This window comes from Notothenia rossii, assembly GCF_949606895.1.
Source record: "Notothenia rossii genome assembly, chromosome: 5".
NCBI lineage: Eukaryota > Metazoa > Chordata > Actinopteri > Perciformes > Nototheniidae > Notothenia > Notothenia rossii.
The window spans coordinates 90,505,611-90,524,771 of NC_136903.1; the positions used below are offsets into that span (position 1 = coordinate 90,505,611).

At 40.6% G+C, this 19,161-nt stretch overlaps 1 protein-coding gene across 2 annotated transcripts; it reads left to right on the top strand.

Moving 5' to 3' along the window:
* The first annotated feature begins 200 nt into the window (after positions 1 to 200).
* On the top strand, positions 201 to 15,069 carry LOC307038382 (deoxyribonuclease-1-like). 2 transcript variants are annotated; one of them, XM_079679766.1, is made up of 9 exons: positions 201 to 220; positions 4,008 to 4,093; positions 4,342 to 4,430; positions 6,702 to 6,788; positions 7,173 to 7,285; positions 12,386 to 12,498; positions 13,593 to 13,750; positions 14,495 to 14,591; positions 14,857 to 15,069. In XM_079679766.1, the coding sequence occupies exons 2-9, from the start codon at positions 4,013 to 4,015 to the stop codon at positions 15,022 to 15,024; spliced, it is 906 nt and encodes a 301-aa protein (XP_079535892.1). In that variant the 5' UTR covers positions 201 to 220; positions 4,008 to 4,012; the 3' UTR covers positions 15,025 to 15,069. The 2 variants fall into 2 exon arrangements, with proteins under 2 accessions (XP_079535892.1, XP_079535891.1); XM_079679765.1 differs by lacking the exon at positions 201 to 220 and adding an exon at positions 3,115 to 3,172.
* Positions 15,070 to 19,161: the final 4,092 nt, after the last annotated feature.

Below are 19,161 nucleotides of genomic sequence, written 5' to 3' on the forward strand. Positions count from 1 at the left end.
ATAAAAGAGGGCCGGACATCTTTTGTTTTGTTGTTCTGTTTCCTGTCCTGCTATTGGCCGGCTGTTGACCAATCACTTCGCCTGTGGTCGCACACAATACAACCTAAAGCCACCACCAGCAGATCCTAGTGATTCACTTCTTCCAGTTGTCTCCACTTTATTTAACCTCTTTGGGGATAACCTCGTCTGATTTTCACTGCCGACTCTCCTCGTCCTAAAGGTGAGAAACAACTTCATTAGTTGCTATTTTTCCTCCTCAGGCTGAGCTGAATACCTGAGAGGTTTTACACGTCTTTCAACAATTAAAGGATTGTTAACATCTGTAGGCAATAAAGATCGGCTGTGGTATTTCATGCCAGCTTTACTACTTGTAGTTCAACTTGAACTATTTATTAGACACAGAATAATAACAGATAAGCAGTTGTTTACAATAACAAAACTAGACAAGTGTAAATACTTTCTGTAAAGAATTATTTATTCTTTTTGTATTTATTTGTAACACAGTATGAGTACTGATGAGAAAGGACGTACTTAATACTGCTCAAAGTCGAGGTACTTGTACTTAACTAAAGTATTTGTCTGTCAGCTATAACTTTTCACATTACGGTTTTCACTATAATGTTATAGTGAAATAAAATAAATCCCATGTTTTCTGATCATCTGAATAACGAAGTGTTTCTTGATGTGTTGAGAACATTCTCCTCCTTCCTAAAGGTAAATAAAGTTTTTAAAAAGCCATTTGGATAAGCTAGATAATGCATCGTCACAAAGTGATGTAGTGGAGTATTTTCACAGGGTGCTATATACTTTTAAATGTGTCACAGTGTTTTCAGTGAGAGCAGCAGGTACAAGATAACTTTTAAAGATTCATGAGAGATAAAACTGTTCGGAACAACACTGAAATATGAGCCGTGTGTGTGTGTGTGTGTGTGTGTGTGTGTGTGTGTGTGTGTGTGTGTGTGTGTGTGTGTGTGTGTGTGTGTGTGTGTGTGTGTGTGTGTGTGTGTGTGTGTGTGTGTGTGTGTGTGTGTGTGTGTGTTTGTTTGTCTCCACTAATCACCTGGCTTGATACAAACTAGTTGGACGACTTCCAAACAACATGCACAGACACGCTCGACAACATGTTTAGGTATTAAAAGATTAGATACCTGTCAAACTACCAGGTAGTTCATGATTAATTTATGAATTAAAAGTTGCAAAAGAGGGGATTTTTTCTCCCTTTTTTACAACTTCATTAATTCGTCCTCCTTAAAAATAATACAGAAATCTGATTGACTTAATAGAAAGGACACAATCGCCCATACCCATAAATGGAATAACAATTGCTAAGGTTAGGAGAGGACTCTTTAAAGTAGAGACACTACATACTGATATACACCTGAACATCAGCAGGAGAGGACTCTTTAAAGTAGAGACACTACATACTGATATACACCTGAACATCAGCAGGAGAGGACTCTTTAAAGTAGAGACACTACATACTGATATACACCTGAACATCAGCAGGAGAGGACTCTTTAAAGTAGAGACACTACATACTGATATACACCTGAACATCAGCAGAAGAGGACTCTTTAAAGTAGAGACACTACATACTGATATACACCTGATCATCAGCAGGAAAGGACTCTTTAAAGTAGAGACACTACATACTGATACACACCTGAACATCAGCAGGAGAGGACTCTTTAAAGTAGAGACACTACATACTGATATACACCTGAACATCAGCAGGAGAGGACTCTTTAAAGTAGAGACACTACATACTGATATACACCTGAACATCAGCAGGAGAGGACTCTTTAAAGTAGAGACACTACATACTGATACACACCTGAACATCAGCAGGAGAGGACTCTTTAAAGTAGAGACACTACATACTGATATACACCTGAACATCAGCAGGAGAGGACTCTTTAAAGCAGAGACTGCATGCTGCCAGCTCTGTGTGCGATCTACTTAAAGTGTGTTTCTCCTCTTTGATTAACGACAGCATTTACAAGCTAACCACATTCATAATGTTAAATGACATCAAATTAAATTACAGTGATTACAGTGAGTCACGCTGCTGTCCTCAGGCTGTTGTTTCATGATACTGTTCAGAGCGAGGGTAATAACTTTATTAAATGGAAAGTGAGCTGTGTATTCCGTCAGTGTATTGATTAAGGGAATACACTCTGATACAACACTAAATAATGGTTTTTAGTTTTGCAATAGATAAATATATCTTGTTGATTTCACTAAGTGATCGATGCAATGTATTTTGACGTAAAACAAATAGGTTTTAAAAATAAAACCGTTTATATTGATTTTTTTGTTTGATTAGATTTATTTTGAATGTGTAAAACAATAATACAAGCATTTAACATGAAAATTATTATACAATACACAATTAAGCAGTGTCAAATTGATATACAAAAATATTACTGAATCTAAGTTATATATAACAAATATACATTTCTTTGTATGCTTCTTATTTAATTTATTTTTGTATATTTCAAAAAACAAATGTAATATATATTTCTTGAGTTGCTCCTTTTTTAAACTTTTTTTTAATACATTTAAACAGTTTTTTTTTTGTATTACTTTTTTTAAAGAATATTTTTATATTTGCTCCTTTTGGACTATTTTGTGTATTTCTCAAATTTTGTAAACATTTTTTTATATTTCTTTATGTGCTCTTATTTTACATTTAAATGTCTCTTACTGTGTCTACGTATGCACCACCAGAGCAATCCCTTAGTTGAGTAAATGACTTACTTCCCCCCTCTGATTGTAAGTGAGATATCCCACAGACTCTGTAAATATTGTGAGTGAATGTTTTTCTGTTTTATGCAAAGCGTGCGGCTGCAGACGGGGGGTTAGTGAACATGTTGGGACGAGTCCGGCATTTTCCCTCCTGTTGGAGTATTCATCTCTACAGGAGCTCGTTTAGAGAGGATTCAGATAGGAGTGAAACCATTTGAGTAAAGAAAGAGTAAATGCACTTTACACTGCTTAAAAGAGCTCAGTTGCGTGACGGCCCCTTAGACTCAAGTCCCTGTTAGCCACTCCCCCAATCAGGAGAGATTGCCGACACCTGATTTAGGGTGACTGCTCAGCTACAAGTATGGGTGCCTGAGCGGGCAATCTCCCTCTCTCCTCTCGGGTTGCTTGGCTCTACTGGACCTGGGTTTGTTTGTCTTTGTTAATATACTGATGCATGTTCACACACTACACACATTACTGATTAACTGACTTCATAATTAACTTAGTTTCTTTCAATAAATATACTTTAATTGGATATGAATGATGTGTGGTCTCCTCCTTCTTTTGTCCGTCCTTGAGCCAGGGCGTGACAGATGCAAGTGTTAATGTGCAAAATGCACAGCCAATTTTCTTTCATTTGTTTTTAATCTTCTCTTGATACGTTCAAGTTTTAAAGCTCAGATACTCCTGGGGAAAACAGGTCATTATTATAATTCACTAGTGTTTTAAGTCAGCATGCTCAAAGAGTTGTATCCAACAAAAAGTGTATAAAATACATTCTTTGTCAAATCTGGTACAAATACAATTGGGCAGTTTTGCTTCAACAATCGTGTGTTAAAAATATTTATTTTGTGTTTTAGACTTTGTTTTAGTCATATACAGTCTGCTTTTTAGTATGCCGGTGATCCTAGCTGACTTTAAGAGTGGCTGTGACGACTTCCCTTAAAACATTAAAGCACCTGCTGTTTGAAGTCAGACTCATAAAACTTGGTGCCAGAAGTATTTCATAATAACAGCGTGTACTGAAACTACGACTGGCATATCTTACATTTTTGTCCATTTTACTCCATGTGGGAGTTAAGAAGGTGCCAGGTTTATGTGAGGTAGACACACACACACACACGCACGCACACACACACACACTGTAGTGACAGTAAATCCTAACATGCCTGTGCATGTTCTAACACCAACAGACTAATTAAAGTACCAAATATATATCGTTATTGATATTTTTGTCTTTTTCCTGTCTCCCTCTGCAGCCATCATGAAAATAGCAGCTTTCAACATCCAGAAGTTTGGAAGAAGCAAAGTGTCCGACCCGGATGTCCTCAAAGTCCTGATCAAGGTGACAACAAATCAAGATTCCCACCATTTAAGACGATCCTCCTTTTTCAAATATGATCTTTTTATTCACAAAATACTATAGCACTTTAAAGGGTTTGGGTCATTTGGAGCAAATGTACCTGCAGGATTCTTGATGTTCGGATTTGTTTCTTCATAGTTTGGTTGAAATTGTCGTAGCTTTGGATGAAAGTAAAATGTTCTAATGAAATAGTTTAAAGACAAACCTGTCCCTCCTGTTTTCCTCCGCAGATCGTTTCTCGATACGACATCGTTGTGATTTTGGAGGTCGTGGACATCAGCGGAGACTCTGTGAAAACCTTCCTGGACGCACTCAACCAGTGAGTATTAGTATTATTCATATTTTATTTTTATTCATATTTTATTTTTATATGTATTTTTTAAATTGTTGTATTGTATATGCACACGGATAAAGCAGCCTCCCTCTCCTCTGTCATCATCCTTCTGGACCTGTCTGCTGCATTCGACACGGTGAACCATCAGATCCTCCTTCACACTCTCCAAGAACTTGGAGTTTCCGGCTCTGCACTTTCCCTCCTCACCTCATACCTCAAAGACCGCACCTACAGGGTAACTTGGAGAGGGTCCGAGTCCAACCCTTTTCAATTAACTACAGGGGTCCCTCAGGGCTCTGTTCTCGGTCCCCTCCTCTTCTCCTTGTACACAAACTCGCTCGGATCTGTCATTAGCCCGCATGGTTTTTCATACCACTGCTACGCTGACGACACCCAATTAATTCTGTCCTTTCCCCGCTCAGAGACCCAGGTCGTCGCACGCATCTCTGCTTGCCTAGCAGACATCTCTCGGTGGATGTCTGCTCACCACCTCAAGCTCAACCTTGACAAGACTGAACTGCTTTTCCTTCAGGGAAAAGATTGTCCCACTCTTGACCTAACAATCAACATCGGCCCCTCTGTTGTTTCCCCGACTCAGACTGCAAGGAATCTGGGTGTGGTCCTAGATAACAAACTGTCCTTCACTGCAAACATCTCTGCTACAACCCACTGCTGCAGATACACTCTTTACAACATCAGGAGGATACGTCCCCAGCTGACCCAGACATCAGCGCAGATTCTGGTCCAGGCTCTCGTCATCTCACGCCTAGACTACTGCAACTCCCTCCTGGCTGGTCTACCTGCATGTGCCATCCGACCTCTGCAGCTCATCCAGAATGCAGCGGCTCGTCTGGTCTTCAACCTTCCTAAATGTTCCCACACCACGCCGCTCCTCCGCTCCCTTCACTGGCTTCCAGTAACTGCTAGAATCCACTTCAAGACTCTGGTACTTGCGTACCATGCTGTGAATGGATCTGGCCCTTCCTACATCCAGGACATGGTTAAACCGTACACCCCAGCACGTGCACTCCGCTCTGCATCAGCCAAACAGCTCGCTGCACCCGCACTGCGAGGGGGACCCAAGTTCCCATCAGCAGAAACACGTGGGTTTGCTATCCTGGCTCCAAAATGGTGGAATGAGCTCCCCATTGAAATCAGGACAGCAGAAAGCTTACACATCTTCTTCAGACTGAAAACTCATCTCTTTGGACTCCACTTCCAGAGATAGAATTACTAACAAAGCACTTATATACTAATAAAGGACTGGCTTATCTAAAGCCAGTTGAGTAGCACTTGAAATGTTTGGCTCTATGAAACCTGATGTACTTATATGATTCTGTTTTCTTAAAGTTTGTATCTTGTTGGTCGAACGCACTTATTGTAAGTTGCTTTGGATAAAAGCCTCAGCTAAATGTAATGTAATGAATGTATTAGTATTATGATCACATTTATTATTTGTATTATAATATTTATTATATTTATTCATAGTATTATATTTACTAATATTATATGTATCATTGTTATGATTACAGCTTGGTTTGTTGTTTTGCCTTTAGGATTAAAAAATATATATTTGTTAATTATGAGCCATGGGTGAACTCAAAGTGTTTTGGAACAGATTGATTACCTAAATCCCCCAAATTATATTTCACTTTCGTTTTAATTGCCAGATTTGTTCATTTTCTGTTGTAATAATCTGTTTTAAAAATAAGTTAACAAGTGGCAAAATTCATGTGAAAGCCCTTTCAGAGCAGCAGATATAAATGTGTTTCAAACGCTCTGAGAACTAAATAAAAAACTAATTTTCATGGTGTTTCCACATTACATTTCACAACTCAACACCAACGATTTACATTTCGTTACAATCTGCAAACTCAACACTAGATACCGCCAAATCCCACACACTGTCACTTTAAAAATGATATGTTTTGAATGTGAATCTAAACTTATGTGATATGACAACAGTAGCTACAGAACACATACACGTTAAAAATAAATTAGAGAAATTAAGTGTGTGTGTTAGCATTACTATACTTGTGGGGACCTAAACCTGTTTACAGTCACGTGTGGGGACTCGCCTCCCTTATGGGGACATAATGGCGGTCCCCATAAGGGGAATCATTACTTCTAGGGTGAAGACTTGGTAAGGGTTAGGGTTAGGCATGTGTTGGTTAAGGTTAGGATAACTCTCCAGGAAATGCATGTAAGTCAATGTAATGTCCCCTGAAGTGATGTAAACATGGTTTGTGTGTGCAGAGCGAACAAGAAGCATCACTACACTCTGAAGATCAGTAGCCGTCTGGGTCGAACACGATACAAAGAGCAGTTCATGTTCCTGTACAGGTGAGACTTGAATCATACTGTATGTATGAAGGCGTGTGGTGCAGTGGGTTGCGGATCAGGGGAGCACAGGTTCAAACCCCACTGCAGTCAGCATGTCGTGGTGTCCCTGACACACTTCACCCCAAAGTGCTCCTGTGGGGATTGCCCACAGTATTGAGTATGTTGTGTATTGACATGTGATGTAATGTAATGTTATTATGTTCCATCACATCTATAATAAAATGTTAAACGCACACACTAGAAAAGAAAATAAGTTGCGATCTACAGATATTTGAAGTTACACGGGCAGAAACCAGCTTAATCTCTGAAGTTGCAAAAATAAAATAATTAGTGTGCTGATTTACGTGTGTGTGTGTGTGTGTGTGTGTGTGTGTGTGTGTGTAGGGATGACCTTGTCGACCTTGTAGGCTCCTATCAGTTTGATGACCAGGCGACTGAGGGAGGAGACGTTTTCGCCAGAGATCCGTACATCCTGAGGTTCAGGTGTTTGAACACAGGTAACAAGACGCTGTGTGTGTGTGTGTGTGTGTGTGTGTGAGCTGTAACATGATCTTGCGGCCGGGAGAAACCGTTTTAAAAGCCCTCACGTGTGTCAATGCAGTCACAGGAAATGCCATATAAGGCAGAAAGTAGATCGTGTGTGTGTGTGTGAAAGAGGAAGAAACACCAAAGGGTTTGCATCTAAATAATAACAAGAATCAGATTTTATTGTTTTGCCTTGTTTGTTGTGTTATTTGGTTTATTCTCAGTATTGTTTATGCCTATGCACGGTCATAGACAAACATGCCCGTGGTGGTTTAAGTAAAGGCTAATATGACATTGATTATCTTTACAAAGCTTTCATTAGTGTAAGTTAGTGCTCAGGGTTTTATTTTGTTAGTTAAATTAAATCAATAATATTATCAGACTGTGAAAAAGTACACGGTTTATTTACTTACATTTGAATACACAGAACCCGGATGAAAGAAGAGAAGCTTGAAGGATTGCAGATATAATTAAATATATGTAAACATATTTTTAACAATATGTTTCATCCAGTCTGGCTTCAAACAGCATTTTAATTTCTTCAGAGAAGTTACACAAAGGTCTTATTTAAATCCTTTGTGGCTGTGCTGGTGACCACAAGGTAAAGAATCTCAAAGCACAATTTGATCAGATTAGAAGTTAAATAAATGTTTTAATGTTTAAGTTGTTTAAAGATCAACTATTACGCCAAATCCACTTCTCCATGTCTCTTCTACATCAACATGTGTCCCCTCTTCTTCCTGTCTCTCTACATCAACATGTGTCCCCTCTTCTTCATGTCTCTTCTACATCAACATGTGTCCCCTCTTCTTCATGTCTCTTCTACATCAACATGTGTCCCCTCTTCTTCATGTCTCTTCAACATCAACATGTGTCCCCTCTTCTTCATGTCTCTTCTTCATCAACATGTGTCCCCTCTTCTCCATGTCTCTTCTACATCAACATGTGTCCCCTCTTCTTCATGTCTCTTCTACATCAACATGTGTCCCCTCTTCTTCATGTCTCTTCTACATCAACATGTGTCCCCTCTTCTTCATGTCTCTTCTACATCAACATGTGTCCCCTCTTCTTCATGTCTCTTCTACATCAACATGTGTCCCCTCTTCTTCATGTCTCTTCTACATCAACATGTGTCCCCTCTTCTCCATGTCTCTTCTACATCAACATGTGTCCCCTCTTCTTCATGTCTCTTCTACATCAACATGTGTCCCCTCTTCTTCATGTCTCTTCTTCATCAACATGTGTCCCCTCTTCCTCATGTCTCTTCTACATCAACATGTGTCCCCTCTTCTTCATGTCTCTTCTACATCAAAATGTGTCCCCTCTTCTTCATGTCTCTTCTACATCAACATGTGTCCCCTCTTCTTCATGTCTCTTCTACATCAACATGTGTCCCCTCTTCTCCATGTCTCTTCTACATCAACATGTGTCCCCTCTTCTTCATGTCTCTTCTACATCAACATGTGTCCCCTCTTCTTCATGTCTCTTCTACATCAACATGTGTCCCCTCTTCTCCATGTCTCTTCTACATCAACATGTGTCCCCTCTTCTTCATGTCTCTTCTACATCAACATGTGTCCCCTCTTCTTCATGTCTCTTCTACATCAACATGTGTCCCCTCTTCATGTCTCTTCTACATCAACATGTGTCCCCTCTTCTCCATGTCTCTTCTACATCAACATGTGTCCCCTCTTCTTCATGTCTCTTCTACATCAACATGTGTCCCCTCTTCTTCATGTCTCTTCTACATCAACATGTGTCCCCTCTTCTCCATGTCTCTTCTACATCAACATGTGTCCCCTCTTCTTCCTGTCTCTCTACATCAACATGTGTCCCCTCTTCTTCATGTCTCTTCTACATCAACATGTGTCCCCTCTTCTTCATGTCTCTTCTACATCAACATGTGTCCCCTCTTCTTCATGTCTCTTCAACATCAACATGTGTCCCCTCTTCTTCATGTCTCTTCTTCATCAACATGTGTCCCCTCTTCTCCATGTCTCTTCTACATCAACATGTGTCCCCTCTTCTTCATGTCTCTTCTACATCAACATGTGTCCCCTCTTCTTCATGTCTCTTCTACATCAACATGTGTCCCCTCTTCTTCATGTCTCTTCTACATCAACATGTGTCCCCTCTTCTTCATGTCTCTTCTACATCAACATGTGTCCCCTCTTCTTCATGTCTCTTCTACATCAACATGTGTCCCCTCTTCTCCATGTCTCTTCTACATCAACATGTGTCCCCTCTTCTTCATGTCTCTTCTACATCAACATGTGTCCCCTCTTCTTCATGTCTCTTCTTCATCAACATGTGTCCCCTCTTCCTCATGTCTCTTCTACATCAACATGTGTCCCCTCTTCTTCATGTCTCTTCTACATCAAAATGTGTCCCCTCTTCTTCATGTCTCTTCTACATCAACATGTGTCCCCTCTTCTTCATGTCTCTTCTACATCAACATGTGTCCCCTCTTCTCCATGTCTCTTCTACATCAACATGTGTCCCCTCTTCTTCATGTCTCTTCTACATCAACATGTGTCCCCTCTTCTTCATGTCTCTTCTACATCAACATGTGTCCCCTCTTCTCCATGTCTCTTCTACATCAACATGTGTCCCCTCTTCTTCATGTCTCTTCTACATCAACATGTGTCCCCTCTTCTTCATGTCTCTTCTACATCAACATGTGTCCCCTCTTCATGTCTCTTCTACATCAACATGTGTCCCCTCTTCTCCATGTCTCTTCTACATCAACATGTGTCCCCTCTTCTTCATGTCTCTTCTACATCAACATGTGTCCCCTCTTCTTCATGTCTCTTCTACATCAACATGTGTCCCCTCTTCTCCATGTCTCTTCTACATCAACATGTGTCCCCTCTTCTTCATGTCTCTTCTACATCAACATGTGTCCCCTCTTCTTCATGTCTCTTCTACATCAACATGTGTCCCCTCTTCTTCATGTCTCTTCTACATCAACATGTGTCCCCTCTTCTCCATGTCTCTTCTACATCAACATGTGTCCCCTCTTCTTCATGTCTCTTCTACATCAACATGTGTCCCCTCTTCTCCATGTCTCTTCTACATCAACATGTGTCCCCTCTTCTTCATGTCTCTTCTACATCAACATGTGTCCCCTCTTCTTCATGTCTCTTCTACATCAACATGTGTCCCCTCTTCTCCATGTCTCTTCTACATCAACATGTGTCCCCTCTTCTTCATGTCTCTTCTACATCAACATGTGTCCCCTCTTCTTCATGTCTCTTCTACATCAACATGTGTCCCCTCTTCTCCATGTCTCTTCTACATCAACATGTGTCCCCTCTTCTTCATGTCTCTTCTACATCAACATGTGTCCCCTCTTCTTCATGTCTCTTCTACATCAACATGTGTCCCCTCTTCTCCATGTCTCTTCTACATCAACATGTGTCCCCTCTTCTTCATGTCTCTTCTACATCAACATGTGTCCCCTCTTCTTCATGTCTCTTCTACATCAACATGTGTCCCCTCTTCATGTCTCTTCTACATCAACATGTGTCCCCTCTTCTCCATGTCTCTTCTACATCAACATGTGTCCCCTCTTCTTCATGTCTCTTCTACATCAACATGTGTCCCCTCTTCTTCATGTCTCTTCTACATCAACATGTGTCCCCTCTTCTCCATGTCTCTTCTACATCAACATGTGTCCCCTCTTCTTCATGTCTCTTCTACATCAACATGTGTCCCCTCTTCTTCATGTCTCTTCTACATCAACATGTGTCCCCTCTTCTCCATGTCTCTTCTACATCAACATGTGTCCCCTCTTCTTCATGTCTCTTCTACATCAACATGTTTCCCCTCTTCTTCATGTCTCTTCAACATCAACATGTGTCCCCTCTTCTTCATGTCTCTTCTACATCAACATGTTTCCCCTCTTCTTCATGTCTCTTCTTCATCAACATGTGTCCCCTCTTCTCCATGTCTCTTCTACATCAACATGTGTCCCCTCTTCTTCATGTCTCTTCTACATCAACATGTGTCCCCTCTTCTTCATGTCTCTTCTACATCAACATGTGTCCCCTCTTCTTCATGTCTCTTCAACATCAACATGTGTCCCCTCTTCTTCATGTTTCTTCTACATCAACATGTGTCCCCTCTTCTTCATGTCTCTTCTACATCAGCATGTGTCCCCTCTTCTTCATGTCTCTTCAACATCAACATGTGTCCCCTCTTCTTCATGTTTCTTCTACATCAACATGTGTCCCCTCTTCTTCATGTCTCTTCTACATCAACATGTGTCCCCTCTTCTTCATGTCTCTTCAACATCAACATGTGTCCCCTCTTCTTCATGTTTCTTCTACATCAACATGTGTCCCCTCTTCTTCATGTCTCTTCAACATCAACATGTGTCCCCTCTTCTTCATGTTTCTTCTACATCAACATGTGTCCCCTCTTCTTCATGTCTCTTCTACATCAACATGTGTCCCCTCTTCTTCATGTCTCTTCTACATCAACATGTGTCCCCTCTTCTTCATGTCTCTTCTATATCAACATGTGTCCCCTCTTCTTCATGTCTCTTCTATATCAACATGTGTCCCCTCTTCTTCATGTCTCTTCTACATCAACATGTGTCCCCTCTGTGGAAAGAGACTCTGAAAGTCTCAGGAACAAAGATTCTCTCTCTTTTTGATCCATTTCTATAAAAACCTGTCTGAAAATGAGCTGATCAGATTTTGGCCACTTTATGATGTCATAACAATGATTAGTCTTGTGTAACCATTAGCCAATCAGCAACCAAGGTAACCCCCCCCCCCCCCCCCCTTATCACCTGAATCTCCTCCTAGAGCCCCATTGAGTTCTTTGTAACTAAATGTCTCTCAGAGGGGCGTGGGGAGGGGCTCCTTATTTTCATCTAAAGTAACAGACAGAGAATCAGCACTTTGGAAACAGGGCTGAAACAGAGAGGATTATGGGTAATGCTGCAATGATCTGTTTGATGTTTCAGCCAATCAGAGACATGCTCTGTATATCTGAGACCTGTATTGATGAAGACAGTAAAATAGGGACCTTTAAGTCGTTCTAAATGGTTTGTTTTCTCTCAGTGCTGAAGGACCTGGTGATGATCCCAGTTCACACCAAACCCGACGATTCTGAGAAGGAGCTCGACGAACTGTACGATGTTTTCCTGAACGTGAAGAAGAAGTGGAGCACTGATGTGAGGATCAATAATATCTGAATACTGCAGAACACACTGGGTGTTCCTCAATCGCGAGTACGCTTGCTTGGTAGCACGTCTGCCGAGCATCTTGCTTCAGAAGCGAGTCAAGAATACTTCCTGGCATTCGGAAAACGTAGAGTGGAACAAGCGAGCAGGTGTTCAGGTGTGCGTCATATGAGGCCCCGTCTTACATTTTCCGCCACAGATTTGGGAAATTGGTCCGTGCGCAAAGCATTGTGGGGATTTGAAGACCGGAGTCTACTCATGTGCAGCCTCGATATTTCTCCAAACGGAGTACGCGGGCTCGGTGGAATTCCAAGTATGCTGGAGATTGGAACAGTCCTTCGGGGGCACTCGATGACGTCGTAGTATGCTTGAAATAGTGGCTCTGAAGCATCCTTCCTCGACACTGAGAAACACCCAGAGTTTATAAAACAATACAAACAATGATGGAGTTTGAGTTATTAGGATAAACACAAGAGCGGTGCAGAGATCTTCATGGTTCCCTCCAATATAAAGCAATGGGATTTTTACTTTGGATTAGTGCAGAAATTAAATGTTAAATAAAAATGTTCTCAATTCTGACTATTTCTGAAAATGTTGACCTTTCCTGAGAACGTTGACTTTCCCAGTTTTCTTCTCAGAATTCAGATTTTTTTTCTTTTACTTTTTTCTTAGAGTTTTGACTTTTTTCTTAATTTTTTTACTTTTTCTGATAATTATGACTTTTTCCACGAAAAAAATTCAGAATTCAGACTTTCTGCAATTTTGACTTTTTACTTAGAATTGACTTTTTTTCCTGAACATTTTGACTTTCCCAGAATTTCTTTTTTTTACAACAGAATTTTGACTTTTTGGAATATTCAAAAATTCTGACTTTTTTTCCCAATAATTCTCAGAATTCTGTCTTTTTGAGAATTGGGACTTTTTATCCTAATTTGGACTTTTTTTCAAAATTCTGACTTTTTCTCAGGATAGAAAACAAAAGACTTGCAGAAGAAGGAACAGGAAGAGCTAAGAGCTGACTCATTTCTGGGTTTAGGACTCATTCTTCCTCCTCTACTTTATGCATTGTGTTGATGTTCCTGCAGAACGTGATGATCCTCGGAGATTTTAACGCAGACGGACTCTACGTCACTAAGAGAGAAATGATGGGAATCAGAATCCGCAGCGACAAAAACTTCCACTGGTTGATCGCAGACGACGTCGACACCACAGCAAGCAACAAAAACGACCACACATACGACAGGTAACACACACACACACACACACACACACACACACACATATGACAGGTAACACACACACACACACAAACACACGGATATGACAGGTTGCACTCACTAGCACAGAACAGGTTACACAGACACACACACACACACACACACACACACACACACACACACACACACACACACACACACACACACACACACACACACACACACACGGATATGACAGGTTGCACTCACTAGCACAGAACAGGTTACACACACACACACACACACACACACACACACACACACACACACACACACACACACACACACACACACACACACACACACACACACACAGGAAAAGGACAGGTAACACACCAACATATGTACCACAGATAAAACACATACAGATACACACGACAGCTAACACACTCACACACAACATGTAACAACTAAACACACAGTACAGATGTATAAATACACACAGAAAAGCAAGTCTCACACACACACACACACACACACACACACACACACACACACACACACACACACGTAAACGGATAGATCACACACACAAAACAGAATTGAAATGCACAAAATATATTTTCTGCAAATTCAGATAAACACATATTTAATAACATAATGCCTCATTTGCTAATTAAGACTTAAACATATCTAAGACATGTATTTAAAAAATAATCATCTTAGTGTCAGTGACCAACCCGGGAACCTTCCTGTTGATATTTTAGTTTATTTGTTCCTGTGTCCTGCAGGATCGTGGTGTACGGAGACGACATGCTGCAGGCCGTCGTTCCAAAGTCTGCAAAACCTTTCAACTTCCAGAAGGCTTACAGACTCACCGTGGAGCAGGTCTGAGTCTATCTTTGTCATTACATCATCTTATATTACTTATTGTGATGTTTTTAATTACTTACCTCAGTTTGGCATTAGAGAACAGGCAGGAGGTTGGTCGTACAATTCAGAAATATTCCAAAAACACATGTTGAAAGGTTGTCAATGAAAGATATTCAGAAATGCTCATTCACTTGACAATCAATGCAATGTATTGGCAGGTTAATCCAAATCCAGCAGCAGCTTATTGTCAATTATTAAAACTTTGTTTTTTATTTTCCAGACTCTGAAGGTGAGCGACCATTACCCAGTGGAGGTGAGACTGAAGTCCATCAACAACACTTCAGACGAAGAGGAGGATGAAGAGGATGGTAACCCAAACAATTATAGTTATTATGTACCTTTAATACTACTACTGGTAATAATAAGTTTACAATATGTGTTGAGTTAATGATTCATGTTTTTTGTTTTGTGTGAATAAAACAACTTGAGGACTAGAAAATGTTCTTTGTTTTGCCGACGTGTTTTGGTGCAGAGCCTCCCTCAGGGTGCTTTACAAAGATATTTTTGAAGTTTATTATAGAACTGATCTTGTAGCTAATACACACAAAAGCAAAAATGATGGCTATAAGTTTAAAACAATAATGAATCGCTTTATGAAGCCAATGTTGGGCTATAAAGGAACTACAGCACGGTCACATGACTTCACGTCACCACCGCTAAGCTAAAGGAGGCTAATGTTGGGCTATGAAGGAACTACAGCACGGTCACATGACTTCACGTCACCATCGCTAAGCTAAAGGTGGCTAATGTTGTGCTATAAAGGAACTACAGCAAGGTCACATGACTTCACATCACCACCGCTAAGCTAAAGGTGGCTAATGTTGTGCTATAAAGGAACTACAGCACGGTCACATGACTTCACGTCACCATCGCTAAGCTAAAGGAGGCAAATGTTGTGCTATAAAGGAACTACAGCACGGTCACATGACTTCACGTCACCATCGCTAAGCTAAAGGTGGCTAATGTTGGGCTATAAAGGAACTACAGCACGGTCACATGACTTCACGTCACCACCGCTAAGCTAAAGGTGGCTAATGTTGGGCTATAAAGGAACTACAGCACGGTCACATGACTTCACGTCACCACCGCTAAGCTAAAGGTGGCTAATGTTGGGCTATAAAGGAACTACAGCACGGTCACATGACTTCACGTCACCACCGCTAAGTTAAAGGTGGTTAATGTTGGGCTATAAAGGAACTACAGCACGGTCACATGACTTCACGTCACCACCGCTAAGCTAAAGGTGGCTAATGTTGGGCTATAAAGGAACTACAGCACGGTCACATGACTTCACGTCACCACCGCTAAGCTAAAGGTGGCTAATGTTGGGCTATAAAGGAACTACAGCACGGTCACATGACTTCACGTCACCACCGCTAAGCTAAAGTCTCTTCAGCTTGTGTTAACCCAACCCAGTCTCACGGCATTTCGTGTTATAGTCACGAAATAAATGTAATCTCTTGATTCGTGTCACACCGAACAATTTTAAAAGCAATGTATTTCTATTGGTAGTATGTTTCGTGCCTGCACCACGTATTTTTTCCGGTGGGGTGTTGGAAGACCGGAAGCTGTGGGGTTCATAAAAACATATTCTTACTCAATGTCAAGCCACGATTATTGCTTTTATTTTATATCATATAATGTCTGACTTTTTTTTGCCGTCCGCGAGGAAAAGAAATGGTGCTCAGAGCCTCAGAATACTGAAATCTCTATTTATATTAATCTTTTTTGTTATTATTTGGTGCAGGCACGAAACATACTACCAATACAAATACATTGCTTCTAAAAATCATACTGTGTCAGGATACTGAAATCTGTATCTTTTAAAATCTTTTTTTCCTTCTAATTTGTTATTATTTACATTGCTTTAAAAATCTGACACGAAAAAAAAATGGGGAAGTCGTGTTTGTGAACACGAATCAATAGATTACATTTCGTGACTTTAACATGAAATGGCGTGAGAACAACAGACTTATTTCAGGCCAACAACCAAAACAACACATTGAAAACAAACAATGAATTTGAGTAGAAGTGCTACATACTGAGTCAGTTTGTTTGGGACTCATTCCTGCAGCATTCTACAGAGAAGGATTTTAAGTGAAGATGAACTCTTTTGACCTTTAAAGTCTTTCCAAGCCCTTCCTCACCTGGTTTCTCTCTGCAGGTGTGTTCCCGCTGTTTCCCCCGACTCCTCCGCAGGACGAGGGTCTGCTGGAGCTTCAGAGAGGAAACCTGATGCTGGAGAGAGAGAAGCTCAGCCTGCAGATCCAGATTCTCCGCATGAAGGTGGCCCAGATGAACCGCGGGAATGAGATTTAAACAAGAAACTAAACCACACATTACCAGAAGAAAACTATTTAAGTTGACCCTGATTTTATTCTGGGTTCAAAACACTGTACCTCAGGCTCTTCACTGGACTGCTGCTCACATCCCTCACTGACACCGACTGAGAACTCCTTTAAAGAGGCCTTATGTGTTTTAGGGGGGTTTCCCTTTCCTGTTGTCTTTGTGAATGTAAATGGTCTACAAAGGTTAAAATGTTATCTCCATTGGACTTCTTTGTTTTACTTCCTCAACATAGTCACATCCATCTGTAACTCTGAGCAGACTGGGCTCTGGTTTCAGACAGAGGGTGAAAAGAGGTGCTGCAGCGAGAAAAATAGAGCTTTTTGAACATTAAAGCATGGAGACATGTCCCAGTAGAGACACTACATACTGATATACACCTGAACATCAGCAGGAGAGGACTCTTTAAAGTAGAGACACTACATACTGATATACACCTGAACATCAGCAGGAGAGGACTCTTTAAAGTAGAGACACTACATACTGATATACACCTGAACATCAGCAGGAGAGGACTCTTTAAAGTAGAGACACTACATACTGATATACACCTGAACATCAGCAGGAGAGGACTCTTTAAAGTAGAGACACTACATACTGATATACACCTGAACATCAGCAGGAGAGGACTCTTTAAAGTAGAGACACTAGATACTGATATACACCTGAACATCAGCAGGAGAGGACTCTTTAAAGTAGAGACACTACATACTGATATACACCTGAACATCAGCAGGAGAGGACTCTTTAAAGTAGAGACACTACATACTGATATACACCTGAACATCAGCAGCAGAGGACTCTTTAAAGTAGAGACACTGCATACTGATATACACCTGAACATCAGCAGGAGAGGACTCTTTAAAGTAGAGACACAACATACTGATATACACCTGAACATCAGCAGGAGAGGACTCTTTAAAGTAGAGACACTACATACTGATATACACCTGCACATCAGCAGGAGAGGACTCTTTAAAGTAGAGACACTACATACTGATATACACCTGAACATCAGCAGGAGAGGACTCTTTAAAGTAGAGACACTACATACTGATATACACCTGAACATCAGCAGGAGAGGACTCTTTAAAGTAGAGACACTACATACTGATATACACCTGCACATCAGCAGGAGAGGACTCTTTAAAGTAGAGACACTACATACTGATATACACCTGAACATCAGCAGGAGAGGACTCTTTAAAGTAGAGACACTACATACTGATATACACCTGAACATCAGCAGGAGAGGACTCTTTAAAGTAGAGACACTACATACTGATATACACCTGAACATCAGCAGGAGAGGACTCTTTAAAGTAGAGACACTACATACTGATATACACCTGAACATCAGCAGGAGAGGACTCTTTAGAGCAGTGGTTCTCAACTGGTCAGGCCTCGGGACCCACTTTTTCCTTCGTCAATAAATCGCGACCCGAAATTTTGAACCACTCAAATCTATTAAAAAAAAAAGTCCTGCAGTAATATATACGCTTTGCAGCATACAATATTAATTAAAGTGAAGTACAGTGCATATATCCCTTATATCCCTACACAGTACAAAAGAATGCTTTTATATAAGGTTTAATGAGATGATAGAATCAAAGCTGAACTGTATAACATAAAAAGGCACACGTGATGAAAACCTAACACCAGCAGGGGGGTCTGGGGGGATTCTCCCCCAGGAGATTTTTTGAAATACTAACATATAAACTACCCATTCTGGTACACTCTGAGAAGAAAATAAATAGATGTATTATGACATATTAATAATATTTTATGCCATTGTTTGTTTTTCACTTTGTTCTGAAGCTGAACTTGCTGCTCCACACAGAGAGAAGAGCAAAGAGGAGAGAGTCTGTGTGAAATAGTTTAAATTGTGGGTTAGGGTAGATAGCCCCCATTGTTCTGTGACCTGTCAATCATCAAACCGGGGGTCATATTTCATTATGTGTTCATTTGTATCTGAAGATGTACCCATGGATGTATAAAGAATAGTTCTACCACAAAGTTATTCTCCGTGGGGACTTCCGGCAACAATCTTGATTCTGATTGGCCAGAAGACTCGAAAAAAAATCAGCAAAGATGTTTTATTGAGAAGATGATCACTACGTGACAGAAGTTTTCAAAACCGTTTATTGTCTCCGGTACTTTCAGTCCAACGCCGACTGCA